Here is a 27176-nt window from a genome sequence, read left to right on the forward strand (position 1 = left end):
AAGTTCCAGACACTAAGTAATTCTCATAAACATTGCAGTCATTCCATTGATTTCCACAAAAAACAACAATAGGAATAAACATTCTAATCTGGAAAAGAAAAAAATATAATTAAGTATTTAGATATAATAAGAGAATACTAAATGATCGTGCAAAGAGCAATTGTAACAAAACTGATAAGCTAATAAATACTAAATGATCGTTTAACACCATTACACGATTGTATATAACAAATTAAATCATCGTATAGAATAAGCTATATACGATCGTTTAAAGACATTGATCGTTTAAATCATCGTATTCAATTTGATACACGATCGTTTAAACAATCGTATTGAATTTGATACACAATCATTTAAAGACGCTAATCATACAAAATATTGAAAATTTTCGTGTTCATAAAGATGAACGATCGTATTCATATAACAAAACGATCGTCTGTATATTGTTAAACGATCATGTTGATAGAGGTAAACGATCAAGTAATTCAAAAAAAATAATCCTGAAAAAGTTCAAATTATCAATCTTTATAATGAAATACACAATTCTTACAGTAATTCTCAAAAGTTCAAAACAAAAAAAAAAAAATCTTAAATTCTTACAAACACCAAAAAACTCAAACGACATTCATACTGAAATATAAATTCTTAAATCAATGTAAACAGTAATCAAAATCTTTAACGATCTTCATAACCAAATACATGATGTCTTACATATTCTAAAAATTCTATCTTCACGCCGAAATATATAATTCTAAACGAAATTTTATAATCAAGTAAATAGTTCAAAGAAAAAAACAATATTTACAATACTCACAGAAACCAAAATAACTTAAACGATATTAACATAGCAATATACACGATCTTGATTGTCTAAGATGACAAGATGATGGATATGAGAGCGAATGTTGTCGAAAGTTACAAAAAAGGTAAAGAATGATCAAGATGAAAGATATATAAAGGACGAGATGAATAACTTGGAAACGACGATCGTGAAAAAATCGGAAAGAAGAAGAAAATCAAATTTGAAAGATCATTATAAAACATTAAGGGCAAATAAGGAATTATGAAAAAATAATTTGCCTTAATGGGCTTGTTATATAGGCCATAAATAGTTTACAGTTTTGTTACATTTACGTAAGTTTCCCATAAATAAATTTAATTACACACAATTGTCTTCACTTTCCAATTTTTTACATCAGTAGCTTAATGAACTACTATTTTACAAAAAAAAAATCTAAACTCAATTTACTTTTCCATTATCTCTTAATAATAATAACAACAATATTAAAAAGCACCTAAGCAAAGTTTCTTATGATTATGAACTGTGCACCCAAGGCAATATCTCATGGGATTAACTAAAAATTGGCATGTGTCTCAAATTAAATTTAAAGATAAATTGGACAATTCTAATGATGTCACATGTCTTTATTATGACAATTGGATCAAATTAATTATTTTTGTTTAATTAAATATTATTTACTTGGACTAAAATTTAATTGAGCTAAAAAAATAAGATTAGTTTAGCCCAAAGTTAAATATGACCCAAATCCATGTGATTAAGCCCATGGGTTTGGTCCATGGACCAACTAGACACAAGTCCATAAAAGTCCACCAAGGAACTCTATAAATAGAGGAGTTCTCTTCATTTGTGAGGTTGGAAATTTTTACTCTAGAAGATCTAGAGAGAATTCTCCCAAAGAGCTAGAAGACTCTGAAGTCGACCACCCTCGAAGATTGAAGCTCCTTTGAAGATATAAGCTTTCTTTCAAGACTCAAACTTCAAGAACATCACATGCTCCACTCGCTTCCTCAAATCAAGGGTAAGCGTCCAGCTAAGAGAAAATCAGAGGATCAAATTCTAGAGATCGAACCACATCGCATCAAATCAATGTAAATACAACATCAACACAAGTTCAACTCCACAAAACTAAATTTCTTCGAAAATCTCGTATGAACAAATTGACACATCTAGTAGGACATCTCTACCTCTCATCTCTCTCTCTCGTCATCCAAATCTACAAAAAAATCAATGGTATCAAAGAAGACTGCATCGAAATCTTCTGTTCCAAGCAATGCTTACATAGGATCCATCACCCGCAATCGTTCTAAAGGAATCACCCAGGAGCAGGATCAAGGTTCTGACATCGCATAGAGTATTCTTAAGCACTGATGAAGTCTTTTAAAGCTGGAATTGTCATCAACGAAAATTCTACACAACATTATATTTGATCCCTGTAGCACTCAAGCTTCGAGGGAAACTTTCCAAAACTACACAAGTAAGACAATTTTTTTTTTCAAAATATACTAAGGTATATTTGATATATACAACATTATGCATTTTGATTTTTTTTTTAAATATAAACTATAATATATTTGACAAGTGCAAAGATAAGAGAATTTGTAAGATATATCATCTTATATATTGAATATTGAATGATATATATTGTATATATTTATTTTTCTATGATATTTATAAACATACCAAAAAATAAATTATTGTATATGTGATATATAATTACATTTCTTTTTATATATATATACTTGAAATCTCAATATATAGTTGATCAATTTTTAACTTGGAATATAAGAGAAAATAAACAAATGAGTCTTTTAAAAAATATAACAAAACGGCAAAGTATTTATACTGTATAGAACAAAACGAAAAAAGCCTAGAGGCCCACCGTGTAAAATACCAAAAATGTCATGTCAACCACGTCGTCAACAACGCGCGCGTAATATATTTGTTAAACGACCATTTAGATTTGGCTATTGTTTGGTGCATGATCATTTAGATTTTGTTACACGATCGTTTAATTCGGTTACATTTAAATTTGGTTACACGATCGTTTAGGTTTGGCTAAACGATTTTTTTTAATTCTTTTGCTAAACAATCGTTTATTATTTTCAACGTGATCGTTAATATTTATTTACACAATTGTTTAGATTTGTTTACACTATCGTTTAGTTTTGGCTAAACGGCTTTTTTAATTCTTTTGGTACACGATCGTTTACATTTGGCTACTCCAATCTAAATGATTTTTTTCAAGATTCTTATACACGATCTTTTAGATTTTGCTATTTTTTGTACACGATTGTTTAGATTTTGTTACCAAAATTTAAATGACGTAAAAAAAGAATCAGAAAAGAAGAAAGACAATGGAAAGAAATCGTAGCGAAAAAAAAAAAGAAGAGGAAAAGAAGAAAGACGATGAAAAGATTAAATGACATAAAAAAATAATCAGAAAAGAAGAAAGACGATGAAAAGAAATCACAGTAGAAAAAAACAAGAGGAAAAGAAGAAAGACGATGAATCGCAACGAAGAGGAAGACGATGAAAGAATCACAGCGAGGAAAAGAAGAAAGACGCAAGGGCAAATCTGAAATATTTGAAAAAATTGCTAATTTCATGGGCTTTGTTACACGGGCCGTTAATAGTTTGGTATTTTGTAACATTTATGAAAGTTTCCCATAAACAAAAGTCTCCTAAAATAAAAAAAAAAACAACATTAATAAAAAATATTCTAGCTTAAATAAATATAAACCAAAATTATATTTAAAATAGAGGAGAAAATGTTTTGAAAAAAATTTATCTTTTGAAAATTTTGAAAAAGTATAAAATTATTTTAAATGACAAAACTTCTCAAATTATTTAAACATTTATTTTTTTATTGGAATTAATCTAATATTAAAACATTTAAATTAAAATTCATCGAATTTGTGAATTTGATCAAGTGAGAAATTTTTTTCAAAAGAATGCTTCCAATAAAATGCAACAGAAAACTTCACCAATATCATACTATTTCTCTTTTGATTTGAGAAAATAAAAGTGAGAGAGAGTTTTAATTCGAAGATCTATTTAACTTCTTTAAATCTAGGTTAAAATACCAAGAAAAATGAAAAAAAAAAAGTTGCATCATTATTCAACATCATCGAAACTGCAAAGAAAATAATTAGGGTGGAGAATCACTACTAGAAAAAGACCCTTTCTTGACGGTTGATTTTTTCTTTTCTTGACGGTTTCTTGAAAAACCGTCAAGAAAGGGGCGGTTTAATGAAAAAACCGTCAAGAATTTTGATTAAAAGGCGGAGGGGAGGCAATTTACAGAATTCTTGACGGTTTTGAAACGTTAAGTAATATTCAATGTTTCCTTGACGTTTTGGAACCGTCAAGTTGTTTATTTTACATTTTTGACATCTTTAAAACGTCAAGAATTATCATGAGTTTGATATTCTTGACGTTTTTTTAAAACGTCAAATGTATATATTTATCCTTGACGTTTTAAAACTGTCAAGAAATGTCGATAAATTCTTGACGTTTTAAAACGTCAAAAATTTTCATTTTCAAATTTATTGATGTTTCTTGACGTTTTAAAAACGTCAAGAATGTTTTTAAAAAAAACCTATTTTTTAAAAAATATATTATTATTTTATTATTATTTTATATTATTTTTTAAATTTTTTAAATTTTATTATTATTATTAAATTTATTTATCTAAAAAAAACCCTAGAGGCCGTCTTGAAAGGCTTCGACGCGCGGCTTTCATTCTTCTTCTTCCTCATCGCGAAAGGCTTCGACGGCTGCACGAGAAAGCCTTCGACGGCTGCCGCTTCGACACAATACCTTCGACGGCCGTAGCTTCGACACAGTACCTTCTACGGCGGCACGATTCGACGACAGCAGCTTCGACGACGACCACCGCCTCGCGCCATTCATCCCGTCAATCGGGCTGCGACAACCGCCGCGTCTCTTCCGAAGACAACCGCCTGACGACAACCGCCGCATCACCTCATTCATCGACGACTACCCAGCCGTAAGTCATTTTATCATAGTTTTGATTTCTGAGTTTGAGTTCAAAATTGAAGTGACTTTGCTGCCATGGTTTTGATTTCTGAGTTCAAAATTGAAGTCATTTTATCATAGTTTTGATTTCTGAGTTTTGATTTTGAGTTCATAGTTCATTTTATCATACTCATTTTGTCATTTTATCACAGTTTTGGAAGGATTTGAAAGAGAGAAGAAGAAAAATGATATGGATGAATTGAGATAATATAAACAGAATAACAAAGAAAAGGGAATGAATGCTGTGATTTCTCTTTTTTTGGTTGAAAGAAAAAGGTTGTGAATTATGATCCACCACCATTATCATCATCATCATCATCATTATTCATAATGGTGACTCTTTTTCTCTTTCTTTTTTACTTAAATTTGTAAGGTAAATCCATAAATTGATCAAGTTGAAGAAGAAGGCATAGGCACTTAGAAAAATTCTTAATACAACCGTGGTGCTACAATTTTTTTTCGAAAAAAAGTTGGAACAAAGTTGCAAAGAACTTAAAAATGGACCAATAATTGACGAAGTGGATCAACAAATGGTCAAATTTCACGGACTAAGAAAGCACATGCCTGCCCAACAGTTCATCATGTTGCTTCCTTTGGCTTCTCATTTTCAATTTTTTAATGTGTTATGTATATTTTTGGATTGAATTGGATTTTGTGGAATAAATTAATTAAAGTTGTTTCTACCCAAGAAAACAAAAAGAAACAAATAAATAAAATTATATGTAATTCAGATTTTATTTTATGTTTCTAAAAGTTGGATTTATTCTCACAATTACCATATAAAAGATTTTATTTTATGGTTGCATAAAAAGTTGTAAGTTTGTTGTTTGTTTCTTGTAAATGGTTGCATAAAAAGTTGTAACTAGGATTCTTGTACGAATTTGTCATGGGAGAGGGGGGGGGGGGGGGAGGGTGTTGTTTGTTTCTTGTAAATGGTTGCATAAAAAGTTGGGGGGGGGGGGGTTTGTTTCTTGTAAATGGTTGCATAAAAAGTTGTAAGTTTGTTGTTTGTTTCTTGTAAATGGTTGCATAAAAAGTTGTAAGTTTGTTGTTTGTTTCTTGTAAATTTGCTTTATACCAAAAATGGCATACAAACTAATATGTTTACCAATTGAACTCCATGTTCTCGAATGAAGAAGGATGGTTCAAATGAAGTTTATGTTGATCGAGCTAAACTATGGAAGAAAGCTCGAGTTAACAAGCAAGGACAGTACGACAACGACGACATTCAACAAGTCATCCATAAAATAGTAAGTCATTACATGTAAATCACACATTTCAATTATCCATTACATAAGCAATCATTTCTATAACTTACATTAATTTTGCTATCTTTTTTAGGATGAGATATCAATGAATACAGATTCATCATCTGTGAATAGACACTGTTCGAATGATGTATTAACACAAGCATTGGGTACGAAAGAGCACAATGGTCGTGTGCGTGGGGTTGGTGGATACGTTACTCCAACAACGTACTTTCATTCAGTTAAGAAAACATCAAAAGATGAGGCGAACATTCTAGTTGAGAATGAAGAGCTCCGTAGGCGAGTTAGTGAATTAGAGGCACAAATTCGCTCAAACTTATCTACACTGTTGTCTGCACACGGGAGTTGTTCAAGGCCAATAGTGTTAGAGGGGATTGAAGAGAAGGGTAAGAGAATAGAAGTGGAATCGTTGGACAAACCAAAACATAAGGAAAAGAAAGGGAAGGAGGTGATGAAGATGAATGAACCAGAGTTGGACGTCTTGAAGGTATGTAATCCACTATTAAACTCGAATGTCTAATATTGTACGTCTTACTGAATTTGGATGTTCTTGAATTAGGAGAGGGACTTAATAAAAATGCCTACAGAAGTTGTATGTGAATCGACATCAACTTTTCCATTAGCGTTGAAGTCGATTCTCAGATATGCTGAGAAGGTAATGGAGAAAGATTCCAGCATCACTTTTTCACTACCTGCTGACCTTTTTGGCCTTAGTCGAAAGACTTCTGTGCTTCGAGAGGATATCGTTGATCTTTGTAACATGAACGAAGTGAAAACATTTACATTGGTGGCCTATATGATGTAAGTCAATTTCATTCCTTTGCATCTAAATTTATGTATCTCTTTTACGAGTTTATATATGTTGTAGGTACTTGTATTCGTCTGTTAGTGGTTCGAAAGAAAATATGCAGTATGTCTTTGTAGATCCGTCCCTAATCTCTTCTGGAAACACACAAGAATCTCGAATTCGAAACTTGTGTAGTAGATTGATGGTGTCCAAACCCGACCAAGTAGTTCTTGCTCCTTTTAATCCCGGGTAAGTTTAGTTAGGGTATTGGTTGCATTTACAATAAAATAGTACTTACATTTTTGTATAATTAGGGGTCATTGGGCACTGCTTGCTATAAATGCGTATGAGGATACAGTGTTTTACCTTGACTCGCTAAGGACGACATCAAAAGCAACTACAAGATATGTAACCGACACGTAAGTTTAATCTTTTATATCATGTAGTGCTCTTAATTCTAATGCATGTACAATATTCTAAGATATGTGCAATCTTATCTTGGCAAAACAGAGCAATAGCAATATTTCACTCGCAAAAGAACATTAATAAAAGCAGGAAACAAACTTTATGGCGAACAGTAAAGGCAAGTATAAATATTTAAATTCAATTGTATTTTGTAGATAACTAGCAATTAAGACTAGTCCGTTATTCTAATTTATTGTTTTTATAGTGTCCACTACAAGTCGGGAGCACTACGTGTGGATACTATGTCATGAAGTATATGAGAGAAATTGTAAATAGAGGAAGCATTGTCATCTCGGATTCGGTATGTTATATATCAAACTATTTCTTTTGTACGTATAATAATTTTCATGAATACTAATTCATTTATTTTGCATGTCTACAGATTGATACACGAAAATCATACTTACAAGCCGAGTTAGATGAGGTGCGGGTTGAGTTGGTAGAGTTTTTGGGTTCGTACATGTGATCTAGGACTTATGACGTCATCTCTGCAAAAGGAAATTAACTTTATTTTTTGTGGCTGATTTTTTGAAATGTTCATATGGAGGGTAGAGGTTAATTGATATACTTTGAGACTTTGTAGAGGATTAGAGTTTAGGTGAATTGTTGATAGGTGAACTGTTCATATATGTAGGGGGTTGCCATTATGAAAGTTTATGGATTGGGGATGATATACTTTTGGGCTAGGTTAGTTAAATAGATGATGTTTAGTTCAATTCTTGGAAATCTGTTGAAATTGTTTATATATATATATATATTGGTTTTGTAAATGATATATGAATATGATGCAAAGTTTTGGAAATGATATTGAATGGATGATGTTTAGTTGCCATTTGATGTATATTTGTTGTTTATATGTAGTTGAATTTTTGGACCAATTGGAGCATAATACAGGAAGAATAATATAAAATAAATTACAATTAAAAAAATGAAAAGTTGCTTGACGGTTTTCAAATGTCATTAACAATATATTTCTTGATGGTTTGCAAATGTCATAAATAACAAAATTCTTGACGGTTCTAAAATGTCATTAAAAAGCACTCTTGACGGTTCCAAATGTCATGGCAAAGAGTACTCTTGACGGTTATTAAATGTCATGAAAAATGAACTCTTGACGGTTTGTAAATGTCATGAAAATTGAATACTTGACGGTTTTAAAATGTCATGAAAAATTTACTCTTGACGGTTTTGAAATGTTATGAATAATCGTATTCTTGACGGTTTTTTGGGCTTCATCATCTCATTCTTGACGGTTTAAAACAGTCATAAAAACGTATTCTCTTGACGGCTCTCAACTGTCATGAAAAATTGAATACTTGACGGTTAAAAAGTGTCAACGATATCAATTCTTGACACTTTTTACAACCGTCAAGAAAACGGCCTTTCTTGACACTGGATTCAACGACGGTTTTGAAAACGTCAAGAATACTCATTCTTGACAGTTTAAAACCGTCAAGAGAGTCAGTTTTTGTAGTAGTGAATTAAACTATAATGGTGTTGTTGGACATTCATCGTAGATGAAGAAAAGATAAATATATTCATTTAACAACATACTTGACAAACCGTTAAATCAACGATTTGTCAATGGACCTAAAGACTCTTTAGAATTGTTATTTAAATTTCAAGGACCACTACAAGAAAAAAACCTCCTATTATGACAGTTGGTTTCATCCCAAATTGAAAGGATGGAACAAATAACTATCATCAAATGTCAAAAAGCGGGTTTTTAGCGGGAAAAGACAGTGATTTTGGAATGCTCAAATACATGACAGTTATTTGCTACATAATATGTAAGGGCATTAAAAAAATTAATTAAATATTTTTTATTAAAATAAAAATAATAAAGAAAAGGCAAAATCCCTCACTTTCCTTGAACATATATTTAAGTACATATATTAAAGCGTTCACCATTTCTTTCCATATAGGTGTATTGTATAGTACTTTGTGATTGTATTGGTGTGTTTACTGGCAGGGCAGTAAGAAAAACAGGGATTCAATTAAAAATATGACAAGAAAAACAAGGACTGAAAATACAATTATGACATTTGAATCTAAAAAAAATGTCATCGAAAACGTTTTCTTAACAGTTAATTAAAGTCATGGTAGGTGAAATGATGACAGTTAATAAAAGTCATAAATGATTAGAACTTTTTGAAAATTGATGTGGTGTTTGAAACTTTATAAGCAGAAATGCCAAAAAAGAACAAAGGAAAACAAATGAAAACAATAAGTATATGTTATATTTACTGATGTATATATATTTTATATGATTTCTGATGATGATTCCCTTAATTATATTTATTTGTAGAATAATGAAGGAGAAACATTGTATGTGTACCACTAAACTTCTCATCGGAGTCTGGTTAGGAAAATGTACCAATAGCCAAAAGGAGATTACTCGAACGTGTGTTGAAGAGAAAAGGGAAGGAAACACAAACTGAAAATGTACGTATATATGAAATGTAGGTATGTAAATAATTATCGATACATTACTATAAGCTTTTTATTGTTTATATGAAATGTAGGTATCTAAGAAGAGAAAGTTAGAGAAAGTTGTGGAAGCAAGGGAACAGAAGAAGGATAATAGTAAGAAGATTAAAAAAAATTATAAGAAAGAAGGGATCGAAAAATAAGGAAATGTGAATAAAGTAGTAAGGAAATCAAATAAAAAGGTATATAAACTATATGTATATAATATTACAGTTGAGTAAAGTGCATTTTGTTATCACTAACAAATGATGTTACTAATATTGTTTCAGAAATCGACTTAGGATAAAAGAAGGGAAAAAAAACAACAGACGTAGAGGAAGATTATGAGGTATTCATGGCTATGCTAAAATATATTTTGGGTACGGTAATCTAATAGTATATATTAAGTATACATATAATGATATTGTTCTTTATACTATGCGTGCAGAGTGCACCATTGATCTGAAAAGGAATCAATGGTCAAGAGTGCAAAAATTGAACATCTATGCAAAATTAGATGTAATTAGAAATATAAAAAAATTAAATATTCTAGAGCTAACTCTTATACCACATAATCAGACGTCAATGTACATTGACAAAGGATGATGAATTGTGGTTTAACTTCGAAGAAACTATAGCCAAATTTGGCATTAGGAAATCGAGACTAACCGGTTTGAATTGTGGTCCATTGCCAACCATAGCTAATTCTAAAGTGAAGAGCAAATTTCTTTCAAAGTACTTCAAGAATGAAGATCCTATACCGAGATCAAGGGTCTCATTTTTATTTAATGAATCGAAAAAACCTGAAGGAGGAAGATAAAATTAAGATTGCAAAAATATACTTCTTAGAGAATTTCCTCCTTGGAAAACAATTCATAACCAGATGTGATTTGGAACACATCAAATTACTAGATGATGAACAACAGTTTGATGTGTATCCATGGGGTAGGATAGGGTATAATATGCTGATTGATTCTATTAAAAAATCTATAAAAAAAAAAAAAAAAAAAACCCTTCTTCCCTAACTATTGGAATTTCTGGATTTGCTTATTCCCTATTAATATGGATGTGTGAGTGCATCCCACTATTGACCGATCCTTCAATATTTTGTGCACAAAAAATTGATGACAATAAGACCTGCATGTTGAACTGGGTAGTTGACAGCCACCCAGAATGGAAAGAATTAGCAGAAAGGGTCTTCGAACATGAAAAGGTTTGATAGGAAACTGTATAGTTTATACTTACGGATAATATTTTATATGTACAAGCATATAGTATAGACCCATATCTAAATGTGATTTCTGAAACAGTTCCAATACAAGGCCATGTTTAATGAGAATGATTTCGTGGAAAGAAGCATGTTCCATGAAATGGAAATGATGGAGGAAACTCATGAAACATTTGAGAGAGTTGAATGCTCACGGTAACCTGAGCAATCCAATGAGGAAGTTCCTGATTACTTCCTCAAAGTTCAAGAACTCATTATGGTCAACAATCAATGTTTAAACCAAAAATTGGACAAGTTGATTCAGGAGGTCGAATGTCTCAAAGATATGTTCAAAGAGAATGTAACTGAAACAGTGGAAAATAATGAAAACATACAAAAGGATGACAATAATGATGGAGGTGAAGGGGATACAGATAATGAGAATGATAATAATGAAGTTGATACGGATGTTACTAATCAGATAGATTTTGTATTCATCTCTATATTATGATTTATGGATTCTTCTGTATATTAGATATATATATAGACGTATATTTTTTCATACTAACTATAATGATGAACAGGATGGAAACGATGAAACAGAAAATGAAGGACAAGAGGTATATTAGACAGTTATATACTTATATATATATAATTTATAATAGTGTATATTACATACTAATTATGAAGATTAACAGGGAGGACAAAATGATTTGCTTGATGATGTAGTATACAGCACTGCTCTCCTTAATGAAGTAGACAAATTTAAGAAAGAAGCAATAAAAATGAAGGTAAGTAATTTAGTCATTATAGTTATTATTTTTCAATATATATGTAGTTTGAAATTATTATAAATTACGCATTATGTGCTTTATGTAGAAGAAAAAATTGGAAAAAAGACTTGTAGCTATTAGGACCGCTACAATTATTGTATGTACATTACAATTACTGTATGTATATTACAATTGTTGATAATATGTATGTCGTCATATTGAAAATGTACATTACTAATTATTTAATAGAACAACAGGCTGGAGGTAGAGATATTGCTTATCGACAAGTAGTGAAGAAGAGCATGAGGAGAGGAAATTTACCTTCTAGGATATTGAGATCGCTATTCACAACAAAATTTGGTTTGACAAAGCCAAAAAAGGAAAAAATAGAGTTGAATATTCAAGGATTTAAAGCACCAAGTTTTAAATTGCTCTCTCAAGGACTGTAGTACATTATATTATTTGGATTTGATTATGTTATTTTGATTTGAAGGAACAGCTTTATAATTTGGAATGTAGTAATTTGGATTATGTTATTTGCTTTGTAATTTCGACTATAGTAATTAGGATTATTATGTTATTTGGATTTGAAGGAACAGCTCTCAAATTTTATAACTTTGATAAATTGTATATTCTTTTTGTTAACAAATGTTTGTTTAAAGAATGATATTAATTGAGAGGTTTATTTATGTAAAGGAACATGGCTATATTTCAAGTTATTGAAAGAAACTTTGGGATGTAGCAACATTTTTCAGGTTATTGAAAATAAAAGCAATCTGATAATATACTTTTCGACTGAGATGGTATATATTAAATAAAATAGTATATAATAGGATATTATACATTATAATTTGAAGTTAACAGAAATTTAAAATATTAATTACAATATTGTTACGCTTTGAACTGCAAAGTTTGACCTAGAAAACTAAAGGCAAATAATGTATACATTAAAATGGAAATAATATCATGTGGTTGAAAAATAGGAAAATGATGCAGTGTATATTTTCAATATTATGAAGTATACAAGAACATAAGTAAGGAAAATTTAGGAAACGTTTATAATTGAAATTAAAATTTAACTATAAGTATAAAACATAATAAATGAAAAATAATCTAGTTCAATAAGGAAAACTTGCATCTCTTGCGGTTATGACCAACATGTCCACAACGACCACATTTAACACATCTCTTGAACTTCATTCTTGAAGGAATTCTAATCTTTTTCAGTCAACCAACAACACGTTTTACATTAGGGGGAAGGATGACCATGGACATAATATCATCATGTATTTGCCATTGATGATGATCGCCTAAGGAATTTATCACTCCCCTAAAATTCCACATCCTGCAACTACAAACCTTCGCAGGTAAGTAAATCAAATATTGAGAAGGAAAATCTATGACCTGGTATTTCATGTTATTAACCTATAATGCAAAAATATAAGAGTCATATATAATGTATATATGAAATATGAAGATGTATATTTAGAATACGTAAGAATAGTTAAAATGGTCATACCTTCATTGATCGACTACGTTCAATCTATTCCCTTAATATACCTTCAATGGTTTTGGTAAAATCAGTCACTTGATAATCAGCTTCATTTCTTCGTTCAAAAAACCATCTTTGCAACGTCCTTCACAAAACCTCAAGCATTGAACATATTAGTAACTCCTTAGTCTTCAGTATAGTAGAATTCAAACTCTTAGATATATTAGTGGTCATGACATTATATCTCCTATGTGATGAGTAGGCAGGAGACCACTTAGCAAAACCAATAGACTCAAGCTCCTCACGTATACTAGGGGCAGAAGATTCTAACAAACGCATTTCATGTTTGAAGTCTACAATATTAAATGTCTTCCCACATGCATGAAATACAGTATCCACTATTTTCTTATACTTCAACTTAAGGTTCCTAAGTAAATGAACAAGGCACATGCAATGTAAAACATTGGAAAATACTACCTCTATGGCTTTCCATATACTTTTATGTCTATCAGATACTATGACAATCTCATTCCGGCGACCTATAATTCTCTTCAATTGGTTGTAAAACTAGGTCCATAAGGAATCATTCTCAGAATCAACGACACAAAAGGCTAGTGAAAAAGTCTGATCATTTGCATCAAGTGTTGAAGCAAATAACAAAGTACCATCAAACTTATTCTTCAGATTTGTTCCATCAATAGAAATGACTAGACGACAATGTTGCCAACTAGAAATGGAAGCAGATAATGTCATGAAGAAGTAAAGAAATCTACCATCAGCATCAACTTTGTATTCAACAACAGAACCTATCAACATAAAAAAAAAAAAAAAAAAAAAAAAAAAGAACATATGACGAAAACATGTTAAAGAAATAATGACGAAAATTTGTATATTAATATAACTAAGTATATTGCGAATATACCTGGGTTATTGAGTTCCAATATGTATGCAAATCTAGGTAGCATCTTGAAGAAGTTCTCCGAAGATCCGAGAATATCATCCAACGCAGCCTCACGAGCAAGCCATGCTTTTTGGTAGGATATACTTAAATCATGTTCAGCATGAATGAAATGAACTATATCTTTGAAAGTTGACAATTCAGAACTAGATAAAGATATTTTGTTCTTAATTAGGTTCTTGATAACAATAAAGGAGACCTATCTATGATCGGTTAATAGAACATCTACTGAACATGTATGTTTAGAATCAAACCTAGTAAGAACCCATAATGACCTATCCCCATGAATACAACAAGAAGCATCCAAGGACCATTTACAATTTTCAATGGTGCATTGCAAAATCATAACTTCCTTGTTTGATTTCACAGTAACGTATTGAAAATTATCTCTAAGAGCAATGGTTTGTACGCATTGTTTGAACAAAAATTTGGTTGAAAACATGTCCTGGACTTTCAGTGCAAAATTAAAATCTACCTTAGACATATCTATGTTTTCAAAAAAAATCGACCTTCATCATCATAGATTTGAGTTTTAAAAGAACTCAACAACAATGAACTCAAACAAATAGATAAAGGGCCAACAGAATGAAAAATAAGGGCAATATGACACTCAACATTCAATGTTATTATATGGTAAATCCATTTAACATCATTATCATTCGTTATAGCCAAATCCTTCTTAACACATTCTATAGGACCTAGGCAAAGGTATATATCAATATTGTTCATATCAATAATACTGGCTAACTTGGATCTAAGGCTACTGTACAATTCTTATAGCACATAAGTTTATTAACTGTAATCTCGGACACACTAAAACTAACGTAATTGTGCGATTCATTGAAAAACCCATTGAAGTATACTACAATTCTGGTCATCCTAACAAACATATTACAAATATATGTAACTATTACTATATGCACAAATGTATGTATTATGGTAAATAATAAGGGGTATATATCTAAATAAATATACTACAATACTGGTCATCTAGACGAATGTATGTATTCTGGTAAATATGAAGGGGTATATATTTACAAAAACAGAGAAGATAAATAATTATTGTATCAAAACTTATAAATCTAAAATACATCTTAGGGAATATAAGATTAGATGTTCTCGGAATACTATGATTTAATAGAGTACAAAACAAGGGAGTAATGACAGGAATAGAACTAACCGGATATATGTGAAGGCAGATGGATTCGTCTAATAAAAAAATGTTGATGAAGCTAAATATAAAGACTCCAGCGGTTGAGGATTTTCAACGGTGGAAGAAATATCCGACTATGGAAGAAATTTTTGACAAAAAATATATTGAATTGGTGGAGGACTTTCGGGGGTGAAGAAATTAAAAATTATTCTGACGGAGAAAGAAATATCTAACAAAAGATAAGTAAAAAATTGGAAGACGTGAGCAGAAGACAGCGGAGGAATTAAGAAATTGTATTTAGAAATATATTTTTGAATAATGGGAATCATTAAGAAATATATTTTTGAATAATATTTCCATGTTAAAACATATATTATTTGATTATAAATAGATTGCATTTAGAAAAGGAAACGTTTTTAAATTTATTTAATTATTGCATATTAATTAAAAATACAAGTAAGAAAATTATAATGTATACGATTATGATAACAATAATGTAATTAAGAAAATAATTAAATCTTAAATTCGGATTTGGAATATATTAAATGTTAATCATAAAGATGGAATGGTCCTAAAAATAAGTAAATTCTTATTTACGTGAAAAAATGAAAATTTAAGATATTTCCAAAATTTCCTAGCATTTCCTCTGAATTCTTTCCTTTTTTTTATTTGAAAGTTAGGACAAATCAATTTCAATTTTTATACAAAGAAAACTTATTTTATGAGTCAGGCCCAAATGATTAGGGCCTCAAGGCCCAAAGACTATGAATCTTCAAATTCTTTAAGCTGTCTAGTTTTAGAATTTTTTAAATTATCGTAAATTATTAAGATTTTGTTTGATAACTATTTCGTTTTTGTTTTTTATTATTTTTTTTCACGAAAGTGTTTATTTATTGATTTAAAAGAACTAAATTAGTTTTCACTAAAAAAATCATCACTATTAAAATTAAGAAAAAAATCACAATATTGCAACTATTTCAAACTAATCAACTGAAAAATAACATCAATATTATTAAGGCAAGTATCAATAAGAATTTGAAGATAAGAGTTTAAAATGTATAAACATATAAATAAAATAAAACTAAACTCAAAATTTACACGTAAAAATGTAACATTGGCGAAATAAAAACTAATTGAAAATTTAGAGATAAAAGTATAAAATGACATAAAACAAATGAAAAAAAGAAACATTTTTTTTTAAGAAAAAACAATATTTGAAAGAATGATATCATATTAGATAAAAATAGATGTCCATTATGTATCAAGTTTAGTGTCCACCATGAGTCACTTCCTTAATCATCAAACACCTTAAACAAATATCTTGAAGATACTCATTCTTAATTCTTAGTAGCTATGTAATCCATCTCAAATTGCCGAATTGAGTGTGACATTTGGTAGGTTTGTAAAGTACACATAGGTGAAATTTACACATAGATGGGAGATAGTGGATTTCAAAGAGATTTTTTTCTAATTTACTTAATTATTTACTTATTTATTTATTATACTCTATTATTTCAATATTATATATATTTTTTACGTATTCCGTGTACTGATTTTGGTTCTTTGGTTTTTGTTTTCTTTTTCAAACCTTTCTTAAGCCCTCCTTCAATATCAAACAACTACTAAAGATGGAAATTTAATTCAAAACAACTTTCTATTCCTCACAATAAAATTCTTCCAAAAAAGATGTGATGTTTTTGTCTTAGAACAATAACATCTTTCATATTTTTATTGTCTTGTTTACAAAAGATGATTTCTCATTCCTCATAAACAATTTCCAAAAATAGTTAAAATAGAAAGTTGTTTTTCAAAATAAATTTTCTTCGTAAATTTTGAAAACCACGTTAAAATATGTCTATAGTTGCAATTATATCTTCAAACTTTAAGTTAAAAAGAAAATCGATCCCTCAAATTTCAAATCTTAGACTTACATAGTTATATTACTTTACGTTATAATTTACATCGTTGGTTCAATTGGTACAACTATTTTAAGTTTGAAAATCCAATTTTAATACTTATATAAGTTTGAAAGCTTAATTTTTGCGATCGTAAGTGTGATTGTAATACTATTACAATCACCATTATATTTTGGCTTTCAGAGTGATTCATTTTGTGTCAGTTCCTTTTTTTCTTTTTTACCATGTGGAAGGGTTAATAAGATCTTATTCATTAAATATGATTAAGTTAGATACACTTTTAGTTAAATTACTTTTTAAATTTTTATACTTTTTAAAATTTGTTTGATTTTATTTTATATATTTTTAATATTCAAAGTTTAGACTTTATTTTTCAATAAATCTTAAATTCAATCCTTAACACTAGTTTATTTTTTAAAATAATAAAAACAGTTTTTTCTTTTTTGTTATATAATATTTAATTTTTACTAAAAGTTTTGAAAACAAGTTGGTGTATTGGATATTTTCTTCCACGAAAATTATTGTTATTTATAACTTGGAGAAACTAAATTTAAGATTTATTAAAAGTAAAATGAATAAAATTGAATAATTAAAAATATAGAAAATAAAATTAAACAAACCTTAAAGCTTAAAGACGAAAATGATATTTTAACCTACAATTTATTAAATAAATATTCAAACACACTAGTTTTTAGGGATATTTTTAAATGTAGTATAATGAATTAAAATATTTATAAAATATAACAAAAAAAATTATATTATTTTAAATATAGATAAAGATAGATATTAATAGACTAATGTCATTAAAATGAAATCATAGAAAAACTAAAAAATTCAAAAGAAAAAGTAAGAAAATGAGAGGAGCTACGTGAAGTCACTTTTGGTGTGTCATATTTTTATTTTCATACAAAGTTTTGATCATTTGTTGGATATCTTGATTGTATTAATTCCGTGTTTAATTTCATTTAGAAGATATGAAAGATGAGTCATAAAGTGTATATACGAACTATACACACACACACATATATTTTGAATTCTTTCATGCATTAAGTCCATTGATAATATATAAATTTGTCAAAATATGTACCTTTCTTGTATTTTATTTCAAATTGTATCAATTTGAAAAATGAACGATATTGTCATTTGAGAAAAAATAACATTTTCAATATCATGGCTTGAAAGGATGGTTTAGGGCTAAATGTACTCAAATATGCCAAACACAAAAGAATGAAAAATTAAAATCTTTGCTTAATTCCACAAACCCTAATAATGAAAATTTTGAAGGAAAAATATCTAAAAGATTTTTTTGAAGTAATATTCCTTCCATATAATCTACTTTATATGTTGGAGATTTTATGTTGTTTCATTCTATGCTCGTTAAAATATATATTCGAGAATGGATATATGAGAGATGATTTGAAATCGTACTTTCATTCATTAGATAGAGAAGGTGGTAAAAAATTTGTGATTTACATAGAATTACTTCTTCCGTCCAATTCAAATCATTCTCCAAATATTCTATCTCAAGAAGGGGAACAAATTGATCTTCATGCTCTTTAGTCTATATTTAGTCTTTATTTAACATTATCATCGATTAGTTAAACTCTAGATGAAGTGTATGACAGCTAAAAAATGTAGAACTACCAACGAATGAAAAACTTAATAAATTTTAGGACAAATTTTGGTCGAGTTAGTGAAAATTATGTTCAAATTATAATATGTTTTCGCCGTAAATTTTCTGAAATGTGTAACAAATGTGAATGTATTATAATCTTAATTTTAAGAATTTTACCACTATTTTATTTTTAATATGGTCTTTTAATAAAATAAAATTTTAAAAAAAAAAAGTTCACTAACAATTCTATTTTATTAAGAGTTCCAAAATTATTAAACTTTAGCTATAAATTTATCATGTAACACCAAATTATAAGATAGACTTTTAGTTTCACTGACAACAATAAAACCTTTTGATAGCATTAGTTGAAGAGAGAAGTTACTAGACAAATTTTAAAAAAAAAAATTATGAACAGAAAAAATCCCCTAAATTAAGAATTTGAGTATTATTTTTCCCACGTGTAAAGACATGCTAAAACTTAAATTTACACGTGTTACTTCCCTCCATCTTAAATGCCTTACTTTGCACAACTGCCCACAAAACAAACTGCCTTCTCTACCTTTTCCCTCCCTTTTCTAATTTCAATGAACATCTTCCGCCGCTCTCCCCCGTCCTCCTCCGCCCTCAAATGGCTCGGCTTGGTTTCCGCCATCTGGGTCCAATCCATCTCTGGCAACAACTACACCTTCTCCAACTACTCCGCCGCTCTTAAATCCCTCTTGAATCTCTCTCAGCTCCAACTCAACAATCTCTCCGTCGCCAAAGACCTCGGAAAAGCATTCGGTCTCCTCGCCGGCCTCTCCTCCGACCGCCTCTCCACTTCTCTCCTCCTCTTCATCGGCTCCATCGAAGGCCTTATTGGTTACGGCGCTCAATGGCTCGTTGTCAGTCGAAAAATCAAACCCCTCCCTTATTGGCAGGTACTCTCTTCTAAATCTCTGTTACACAGAAATGAAATTTTATCCGGCGTTTTGTTGATTTGGGTTGGTTTTTAAATGTGTAGATGTGTATCTTTCTGTGTATGGGAGGGAATAGCACGACTTGGATGAACACCGGTGTGCTTGTTACTTGCTTAAGAAACTTCCGGCGAGACAGAGGAACTGTTTCTGGTATTCTCAAAGGCTACATCGCTCTCAGTACCGCCATTTTTACAGATCTTTGTTCCGCTCTTTTCTCTGATAATCCTTCTTCTTTTCTCGCCCTTCTCTCCCTTGTCCCCTTCATCGTTTGCCTTACTGCTATTCTCTTCCTTCGTGAAATCCCCTGTTCCGCCGATGATGAAACAGAGAACTTCAAATACTTTTGGGTACTTAACGCCGTTTCCGTCGCCGTTGCCGTCACTCTCTTGGTATTTGATTCTATTCCAAATCCAAACTCATTCCTATCGAGAATCTTCTCCATCATTTTGCTGAGTTTGCTGGCTTCACCTCTGGTAATCCCACTTCACTCGTTCTTGAAAAACAGGGGTGGGTCCGGTGAAGTTGGAGAGGCGCTGCTGGCGGGTGAGAGTGCGGCGGACGATGCGGTGGAGGGGAAGCCAGCGATCGGAGAAGATCACACGATTGTTGAGGCGATGAAGACGGTTGAATTTTGGATTCTGTTCGTGTCGTTTTTGTGTGGAGTGGGTACGGGATTGGCAGTGATGAACAATATGGGACAGATTGGATTGGCTCTTGGGTACGACGACGTTTCGATCTTCATATCGTTGATGAGTATTTGGGGTTTTTTTGGCCGGATTTTATCGGGATCGGCATCGGAGCATTTCATCAAGTAAGTATGAATAGAATACTGGTAAATGATTCAAGGTATGTTTGGAATAACCTTAGAAAATAAAATGATTTTAAAAAATTCATTTTCATTTTAAACATTTTTTTTCAAAACTACTTAAAATGCAAACACAACCTTTTCACAAGGAAGTGCTTACATCAAAATTTTGTTTGATTTGTTTCGTGGAAGTTTTGATAGAAGTTGGCTAATGATCATCCAGAATGATGATCACGACAATTCTTGTAAAACGATAACTCGAGATTGACGATAATAATTGCCAGTAGTCAGTTAATGGCAATCACTGAAAATTGGTTGTTGGTAGTTGGCCGATAATGATCACTAAAAAAACAGTCGACAAAAGTTGCCAAGCAACAGTTGTCGAAAAACTATGGATGAAAGTTGACAAACAACAATTATCAAAGTTATCGAAAGTTAAACAATAGTGGTCAATGAACAACAATTGACAAAAGTTGGCCGACAACTATCACAGAAAATAGTCGACGAATGTTGGCTAACAACACAACAAACAACGGTTGACGAAAGTTGGCTGACAACAATCATCGAAAAACAATTGACGAAAGTAAGCAGACAACAATCACAAAAATGATATGAAAATCAGCAAAACACAATCACAGAAAAATAGTTAACGAGTTAGCTGACAATGGTAACCAAACAACAACATAGAAACGTTGGTCGACAATAGTTACTAAAAAGCAATTGTTTGTAGTTGTGCAGCAACTATTATAGGTAAACAGTTGATGAAAGTTGACCGATAATGGTCACAAAAAAACAATTGGCGAAAGTCAATCGCCAACAGTGAACAATCGATCGAAGTTGGCCGACAACGATCATCAAACAATAGTCGATGAAAGTTGGACGACAATGGTCATCGAATAACAATCGACTAAAGTTGGCCGACAACAATCGAGATGAATAACAATGCTCGATAGTTGGCTAGCTCAAAAAATAGTTGAAGAAAGTTTGATTGACAACAATCAACGAAAATAATCGATGAAAGCTGACTTAAAAAGGTCGACAAAATGTGGTTGAGATCGGTCATAAAAAGATAGTTGATGGAGGTTGACTAGTAATTGTTGGGAAAAAACAATACACAAAAAATGAGGATCAAACGATCGATAAAAAACAATAACAAGAAAAATGATGATCGGAGATTCATAAATGAGATTAATAGTGGTCGATAGTGTGTCGAAGACAATTACCAAAAGGAATGATCATAAAAAAAATGTCTTCGAATGTTGGTTGGCAACGATTGTCGAAAAGTGATCGTGGGAAAACAAAGACAAAATGATGTGAGCTGCGATCGTTGAAAAACGGTTGCTAAAAGTTAACAAGTGGCAAACATCAAAAAACATTTGTCAAAGTTTGGTCGGCAATGGTTATCTCAGGTTGGTCGACAATGATTGTAAAAAAAAACAGTACACGAAAGTTGACCATAAAAAATCGACAAAAAACATGAGCAAAGAAATAGTTATCGGAGGTTTGACAATGATGGTCAATGGTAGTCCGTAGTAGTTCTACGACGGTTTCCAAAAAATGGACAATAGAAGTCTAATCAATAGACAAGCAATCATCAAAGGTCAGCCAAAAGCAGTGTGGGCAAAACAACAAACAAAAATTTGTTGTCGACGATTGCATGAAAATCGATTGTTGGAGGTTCACAAGGAACCATTGTTGGTTGTTGTTGACGAAAATTGGTGGAGACGATTGTTGAAGGTTGGCTGTTAAGGAAAGCCAAAGGTGAATGTTTCACACAAATTAGGGAGATTAACCGTTAAACACTCAAAATTCATTTTTTTAAAAGTTAGTTTTTAGCGTTTATCCTAAACCACATTATTTAATGAATTCACATTTTTCAAAATTCATCTTAGATGGTTGTCAAACACATGATTTCTTTTTTCTCAAAACAACTTACTTTTTAATTTAATTACTTGAAAATGTAATCCAAAGAGACACTTTATCTGCTTAGTAAAATGTACCAAGCTGTATAGATAGTCCATTTTTTGCCAAAATATCGAGTATTGACTCGACTTTTCAAAAAATATATATATACACACACGTATATATATATGATGTTAAAAGAATCTTTGTTGATGTCAAGTTGAAATGATATTTCCAAAATAAATTTATACAGGAAAAAGTTAGTTATTTACTCACTAAATATTAGTTTGAATATATATAAATTGTTATTAATTAACTTAAAAAATTTTACCTTAAAAGTTTTGCGTAATTATTATTTTGTAATATCATATGATATATTATATATTACATATTTTAATTTAATAGAAATGATTGAGTTTATAACCTGAAGTACTATATTTGTTCTTGTTTTAATCTATTGTTAAGATAATTATACATTTTAAATTATTTAAAATCTTAATGCATTGAAAATTAATTTTTTTTTCAGAGTTTAATTTACTTGAAATACAAGATTTGAAAACAAACTATTGTTATTGAACTCAATGAAGTTAAAAATATATAATAGAATCGGTCAATCAGACTTCTAATAACATTTTTTGTCAATATGGAAAGGAGGAGAATCAATCACTCACTTCAGAAATTGATAATACAAACATTTACCTCAATTGAGCTATGTTCATTTTGTTAAATTTATTCCCTCCTCAAACTATTATCAATTGGTTTATTTTAAAAATTGATGAACATGTATAAAAAAGATTGAAAGTTTAGAATCATGTTTAATATTTTTAAAGTTTGGATATATTATATGTTTTTCAAACTTCTAAATAGTTTAAAAAGTAAACTTAAAAGTTCGACCAAAATGAATCAATCTCAAAGTTGAACTAAAATGGATCATTCAAAAGTTGAGGACGAAAGTAAGATTTAAACTATAGTTTACCTGATATATTCTTAATTTTATTGGATATTTGTTTGTTTGGAATTTGTTTTCATTGATGGAATATTTGGAGGTTTGAGTTGAAATTACTGCGTCTGGAGTTGTTTAGTCTTTAGAGTTAAATATTATGTATTGTAGAATTATGTTTAGTTTGGATTTAGGGAATTATTCAGTATGCTGACTTCTTTGTTTGCTAATATTTCTTTTATGGTATACACAAACACACATAGGAAAGCAGGAATGCCAAGGCCACTATGGAATGCAGCTTCCCAAATTCTAATGGCACTTGGCTACATTGTCTTAGCCATTGCCATTCCCGGTTCCTTATACATTGGCTCCATTGTAGTCGGTATTTGCTACGGTGTCCGTCTCGCCATCACCGTCCCAATGGCCTCTGAAGTCTTTGGTCTCAAGAACTACGGTATGATCTACAACGTTCTAATCCTCAACCTCCCTCTCGGTTCATTCCTCTTCTCGGGGCTCTTGGCCGGGATACTCTATGACATGGAGGCGACAACGACGAAGACGGGCGGCAATACGTGCACGGGTGCACATTGCTATAGGCTTGTGTTTGTTGTAATGGCTTGTTCATGTGGGATTGGGTTTGCCATGGACTTGTTTTTGGCCTTTAGAACCAAAAGATTGTACTCCAAAATGAGGGCTCTAAAGAGATGAAGGTGACAAAAGGTCATTGGTCTTTGGTCTTTTTACAGCAATGTCTTTGTTTATTGTTATTATTAATTTTTTCCTTTTCCTTAATCCTTGAAGTCTTGAGACAATTAATCATTACTGTTTTGGAAAATATTATGCTACGTAGACTACAAACAAAAAGGTTGAGAGAGTTTGAATGTTCCCTCTACTTTTTAGTAGATTAAATTATAATTATATTTTTGAATTTTTAATCGCGTTTAATTATGCTTTGAAAGGTTATTTTTCCGGATATCTTTAAATTTTGTATTGTATCTAATAATAATGTCTAAAACACTGAATTCTTTTAATATAAATAGAAAATAATAATAAAATGGAAAACTTTCACTCCTTTTTATTTCTAATATTTTGCTAAAAAAATTCAACAAATTTCATCTTCACAAGATATTTGAAGAACCTACCAGACTGTCTTCATCTACAATTATAGTTCTTATCTCATACAATTAATAACCTACTTTACCATAAAAAGTAGACCACTTAGAATATATACCACATTCTAAGTGGTCAATAAACTTTGTTTATATTTTTACGGTGAAACTTTTACTTACTTGGCTCACCTAAAAGTCTTTCAGCCATTGACATACTTCCACCACACACACTTTATATAATTGGAAAGTCGATGTTCGTGTGCAAATTTGTAGAACCACTAACATCACATCCTCTATTATGACAAAATGAACATATACCACAAGGATGAATATTGTCTTTTTCAATGGAAGAGATTTTCATATTCTTTAACAACGGAGATAACGTTAGCATATGACTCAAAGCTTCTTGATGAACTTGCTATGTTAGGAGAATCATTTTGCATATGTTTAGACTGTCCACGTTCCTAGTAAACATTTCTTTGCACGAATTTTTTCTTCTTTTTCACTAGCTACCAATACCGAATTCGACCCTCGTGAAGTATGCCCCTAGCTAACTCTTTAATACCGAATCGCCACTAGACTCTCATGGACTACCATCATCATTGGAAGTACCATTGTCTAGTATTTTCTTCAAGGCCTTGTATATTCCCGCTTGTATCAGCACATTCTTGACTTGCATTTGCCACAAACCAAAGTTGATCATTCCATCAAATTTTTCCACATTAAACTATACTTAACTCATAAAACTTGACATATTTGTTTTTCTTCCTAGCAAAATAACAAATAGCGAGCAACCCACCCTATTGGCAATATCGCAACTCACTTCAAAAAAGAACTTCTAATATGGAGGAAGGTCAGACACTACTGCAACCATAGAACATATTTAGAAATTCAAGAAATTATACATGAAAATCTGACGCTCTTATATTATTTGTTGGGAAAAAAAACCTCACTTCTGCGATAGGAAAATAAGAAGAAAAACAATAGAGAAATTTATGTGAAAAACTCCTAACTAAAAGAAAAGTCACGGTCCACCAAAAAGAAATCCACTATGTGTGAAAAATTGGTATAATCACACAAAACAATGGATCCCAACTACAAGAGAGAGAGAGCACTCTCTCAAAGCTTTTATAGTACTATTCACACCATTTTTACACTCTCAAACTAGAGAGAATACAATAAAAGAATTTAACTAGAATTGGCATACTCAAACTTAAAGTGATTCTAACTAGGGACACATTTCAACCATAAATTGCAAGTCAACCTAATTTGACTTAATTTTTTAGAAAGAACAATATACAATTATAATTTAAACAAAAGATGTTCAAATATTTTTTACTCCATCATCTTGAGAGAGACATCAGACATGCTATTGCTAAATTAATACAGTAATGGTAGTTTGGTACTTCAAGGGGCAATGGTGTTTCTATCATTCCATCAATATTAACTTATGTACATACTACTTTTACAAACTATTATAAAATCTCCACGTAATTTCAACGTAAGGTCTTCAAATTATAGTGTTAACGTTGCCCCCAATCGAAGTCCAATACCCACACGGATGAGTCAAAGCGTAAGAAAATCTAGCATGCATGCGACATGGAAAAACTCACATCCAAAAAAGAAGAAGTCATCAGATCTAGGCCGACCTACTGAGTCTATGAATATATATCAACCAAGAAAACTATCGAGTTGTGCTCGGCTTGATGATTTGGATCTTCAAGTGTCGTAAAACGACTTTTGCATTGCCGAGGTTACACGAAACAACACGCAACTGCTAGAAGGAGTGAAGGAGGGGTACTATAAATAGCCCCAAACAACCCCAAACAGAAGAAATTAAGGTAAGTGCAAAAAAGAAATTCTGACCTTATTTTTGTATAGTTAGGTGAACTAAACACTTCATGTATACTTAGACATGTTAGATTGTGGTAGGCTTGGAAAACCACACCACTTCAAGAATCTTTTAGGTTGGTCAGTTTGATAAGCGAGACCCAATCAAGAGAAAGGAGTCGGAGGCTAAGTCCATGAGGGGCAACGACAACGATGAACAATGTGCAATAAGGTCACACGCCAACATATAGTATAGGGCAACAGAAATGTAAAAGTGAGAATCTAAAAGTAGCTCTCTTAACCTGAGGAGAGAGTATGATTATATAATTGCTATGTTCATAGTATACGTAACAAATGTTTTTGACCCATTACACTATATTTTAATCCGTAAAGGTATAGTTAAAGACAAGTAAAAGTAGTATAGATTCATTACATATAACAAAATTGCAAAAAGCTAAAATTCAAATCCATACCATACCTTCAAAAGACATTACCAGACTTTATGGAACAATAATCAAAGGCATGAAACTAGAAGTCCCTCATAAAATAGGAAGAACAAACAACATGAATTAATAGTGGCAGCTTTAAAGTGGAAGACACAATGGACATAAAGTATAGAGAAGGAGGCATAAAATGATCAAATTCCCCTCTGTAAAAAGAAGTGAGATTCCTTCTCCAATTCATCTGT

The 27176-nt window shown here is 30.9% G+C and overlaps 4 protein-coding genes across 4 annotated transcripts; all 4 read left to right on the forward strand.

Annotated features, from left to right (window-relative positions):
• The first annotated feature begins 6187 nt into the window (after positions 1-6187).
• On the forward strand, positions 6188-6913 carry LOC127148451 (uncharacterized). Its single transcript, XM_051082107.1, has 2 exons — positions 6188-6595; positions 6668-6913. The coding sequence occupies exons 1-2, from the start codon at positions 6194-6196 to the stop codon at positions 6911-6913; spliced, it is 648 nt and encodes a 215-aa protein (XP_050938064.1). The 5' UTR covers positions 6188-6193.
• A 69-nt stretch (positions 6914-6982) lies between these two features.
• On the forward strand, positions 6983-8130 carry LOC127151053 (uncharacterized). Its single transcript, XM_051090394.1, has 5 exons — positions 6983-7144; positions 7210-7314; positions 7406-7478; positions 7566-7661; positions 7743-8130. The coding sequence occupies exons 1-5, from the start codon at positions 7014-7016 to the stop codon at positions 7824-7826; spliced, it is 489 nt and encodes a 162-aa protein (XP_050946351.1). The 5' UTR covers positions 6983-7013; the 3' UTR covers positions 7827-8130.
• A 3183-nt stretch (positions 8131-11313) lies between these two features.
• Positions 11314-13123, forward strand: LOC127148452 (uncharacterized). The gene is made up of 4 exons (XM_051082112.1): positions 11314-11526; positions 11621-11656; positions 11735-11827; positions 13037-13123. The coding sequence occupies exons 1-4, from the start codon at positions 11314-11316 to the stop codon at positions 13121-13123; spliced, it is 429 nt and encodes a 142-aa protein (XP_050938069.1).
• A 6120-nt stretch (positions 13124-19243) lies between these two features.
• LOC103490296 (protein NUCLEAR FUSION DEFECTIVE 4-like) lies at positions 19244-24484 on the forward strand. Its single transcript, XM_008449745.3, has 3 exons — positions 19244-19863; positions 19947-20713; positions 23813-24484. The coding sequence occupies exons 1-3, from the start codon at positions 19456-19458 to the stop codon at positions 24255-24257; spliced, it is 1620 nt and encodes a 539-aa protein (XP_008447967.3). The 5' UTR covers positions 19244-19455; the 3' UTR covers positions 24258-24484.
• Positions 24485-27176: the final 2692 nt, after the last annotated feature.

The sequence above is a fragment of the Cucumis melo genome, chromosome 1 (assembly GCF_025177605.1).
Source record: "Cucumis melo cultivar AY chromosome 1, USDA_Cmelo_AY_1.0, whole genome shotgun sequence".
NCBI classification, from domain to species: domain Eukaryota; kingdom Viridiplantae; phylum Streptophyta; class Magnoliopsida; order Cucurbitales; family Cucurbitaceae; genus Cucumis; species Cucumis melo.

Bases quoted from the DNA above. Each gene is read 5' to 3' on its own strand.
- LOC127148451 (XM_051082107.1), top strand. From the start codon at position 6,194: ATGAATACAGATTCATCATCTGTGAATAGACACTGTTCGAATGATGTA. The intron at 6,596-6,667 runs GTATGTAATCCA...TTCTTGAATTAG, and splicing joins CAGAGTTGGACGTCTTGAAG to GAGAGGGACTTAATAAAAAT.
- LOC127151053 (XM_051090394.1), top strand. From the start codon at position 7,014: ATGCAGTATGTCTTTGTAGATCCGTCCCTAATCTCTTCTGGAAACACA. The intron at 7,479-7,565 runs GCAAGTATAAAT...TTGTTTTTATAG, and splicing joins CTTTATGGCGAACAGTAAAG to TGTCCACTACAAGTCGGGAG. The intron at 7,662-7,742 runs GTATGTTATATA...GCATGTCTACAG, and splicing joins GCATTGTCATCTCGGATTCG to ATTGATACACGAAAATCATA.
- LOC127148452 (XM_051082112.1), top strand. From the start codon at position 11,314: ATGGTCAACAATCAATGTTTAAACCAAAAATTGGACAAGTTGATTCAG. The intron at 11,527-11,620 runs GTATTCATCTCT...AATGATGAACAG, and splicing joins TTACTAATCAGATAGATTTT to GATGGAAACGATGAAACAGA. The intron at 11,657-11,734 runs GTATATTAGACA...GAAGATTAACAG, and splicing joins CAGAAAATGAAGGACAAGAG to GGAGGACAAAATGATTTGCT.
- LOC103490296 (XM_008449745.3), top strand. From the start codon at position 19,456: ATGCCTTACTTTGCACAACTGCCCACAAAACAAACTGCCTTCTCTACC. The intron at 19,864-19,946 runs GTACTCTCTTCT...TTAAATGTGTAG, and splicing joins AACCCCTCCCTTATTGGCAG to ATGTGTATCTTTCTGTGTAT. The intron at 20,714-23,812 runs GTAAGTATGAAT...AAACACACATAG, and splicing joins GCATCGGAGCATTTCATCAA to GAAAGCAGGAATGCCAAGGC.